Source organism: Orycteropus afer, unplaced genomic scaffold (genome assembly GCF_000298275.1).
Source record: "Orycteropus afer afer isolate SDZICR_OR568_19922 unplaced genomic scaffold, OryAfe1.0 scaffold00405, whole genome shotgun sequence".
In the NCBI taxonomy this organism is placed as follows: Eukaryota; Metazoa; Chordata; class Mammalia; order Tubulidentata; family Orycteropodidae; genus Orycteropus; species Orycteropus afer.
This window is the reverse complement of record NW_006921992.1, coordinates 1,999,052-2,000,905: the sequence shown is the minus strand read 5'-3', so window position 1 is coordinate 2,000,905 and position 1,854 is coordinate 1,999,052. Positions and strand designations below refer to the sequence as shown.

The following is a 1,854-nucleotide window of genomic DNA, read 5'->3' as shown; positions in this document are numbered from 1 at the left end:
AAAAAAGTTTAAGTTGCTTGGGGTGAGATTAGGATGAAAAATGAGCTCCTGAAAGCCAATGATTAGCACTACCCAGAGGCATTTTCACAAGCTTTATTACTTACATGGTAATTAGGATGCAGGGGAATTGGCTAAGAGTCTCATCATAGGATTGTCTCCCTCAGACCCTTGCCCCAGGGAGTTGACATGGAACCCTTCTTTACACACACCCCATGGTGCACTGTAGACAAAAGACAAGGGACAAAGGGACTAAGAGCTTATATACCTTAAACTGAGGGGTATATGTGCAGAAGTGATAAAAGACGAAGGGGGTAAGAGGAAGGTGCCTTTGCTCAGGTTCAGATGGTCTGGCCACCCAGGTACCAGGAATGAGTCTTTGTTCAGGGGCAAACAGCATAGCCTTCCTATGACCAAGGTGCATAACCAGAAAGAACAGTCCTTGCCTTCTAACTACAAAATTAATTGTGTAAGCCTACATTTTCTGATCAATGATCCTGAAGGTCAAAATTTACCAGGAGAAACGTCTTCCTCTGGGGTGCACACTCAGTGTAATTAAGTAGTCATGGAGACGGTGAGAAGCCAAACAGACACTGGGGAAGTAGCTGCTCCCTCTGTATTGTTCTTGATTAAAAAATGAGCGCACTTTAATTAACAGTGAACATTTTAATAAACCCCAAATTTTAATAAATATTTTACAAATACTATTAAATTTGACTTTCATCATCATTCAAAGCAGTGACTCTTATCTTCAATAATTTGATGGTCTGTCAGATATTGCCTGGTCCAACCCCACAACACACACAAATATGTTAACCCATTGTGGTTATCAGACCTTGGTTCAGCAGTCAATATAGCACAGTGGCTAGGGAATATCTTTGGCACCAAAAGATCTTGAGTTCAAGTCTCAGCTCTGCCACTTCATGTGGCCATTGATGAGTTACTCTCCCTCTTTGGCCCTTTTTATATATATACATAAAGCATTATCGTCCCTATATCACAAAACCTTCATGAGAATGAAATGGTACATACTTAGCAGATCAAGTGGGCAATGAATCTTAATTGTTAGTGGTATACTTATCAATTCAATAATAAGGAGGTCTCATCTTTACAAAGTAGGTCCTCTCATTTGTGGAAAGAGTAGGGAAAGAATATATTTAAAGTGATTAGAAATATTGCCTTTGCTTTCCACAAGCTCATGGGAGAAAATGTGAACCCAAGTAGTCAAGGATCTGGGAGGAGCTGGCTTTAGCAGCAGCATCACAAATGGGTGCTTTGATGGGTTTGATGGAGAGCCACTGGTGTCACCCCAGGAGCCCCCTGTGTGATCAATCATCACCTTGGCTGGAGCCCAGCTCTGTTGAGCACTTTGACTAACGCCATCCTCACCTCTCGGTTCCTCAGGCTGTAGATGAGGGGGTTGAGTGTGGGGGTGATGAGGCTGTAGAAAAGGGATACCACATTGTCTTGGTGTGGGCTGTGGTAAGCACCAGGCACCATGTACATGAACACAGCTGCGCCATAAAAGAGCCCCACCACAGTAATGTGTGAGGAGCAGGTGGTGATGGCCTTGTGTCGGGCCCCCTCCGAGTGCATGCGTAGAACAGCCCCCAACACATGGCCATAGGAGGTGGCAATGAGGGACAGGGGGAGTACAAGGATCAGCACCCCTGAGGTGGACAGCGCCAACTCATAGGCAGAGGTGTCTGCACAGGAGAGTTTTAGCAGGGCAGGCACCTCGCAGAAGAAATGGTCCACGACACGGGAGCCGCAGTAGGGGAAGTGCAGAGTGATGGACGTCTGAATGGAGGCATTGAGTACACCTGCCAACCAGGAAGCGCCCACCATAAGCATGCA

At 45.6% G+C, this 1,854-nt stretch overlaps 1 protein-coding gene across 1 annotated transcript; it reads right to left on the bottom strand.

Annotated features, from left to right (window-relative positions):
• Positions 1-1,332: 1,332 nt before the first annotated feature.
• Positions 1,333-1,851, bottom strand: LOC103208030 (olfactory receptor 2Z1). The gene has a single exon (XM_007953724.2). It carries the CDS (start codon positions 1,849-1,851, stop codon positions 1,333-1,335), a length of 519 nt encoding a protein of 172 aa, XP_007951915.2.
• Between the last annotated feature and the right edge of the window lie 3 nt (positions 1,852-1,854).

Bases quoted from the DNA above. Each gene is read 5' to 3' on its own strand.
- LOC103208030 (XM_007953724.2), bottom strand. From the start codon at position 1,851: ATGCTTATGGTGGGCGCTTCCTGGTTGGCAGGTGTACTCAATGCCTCC.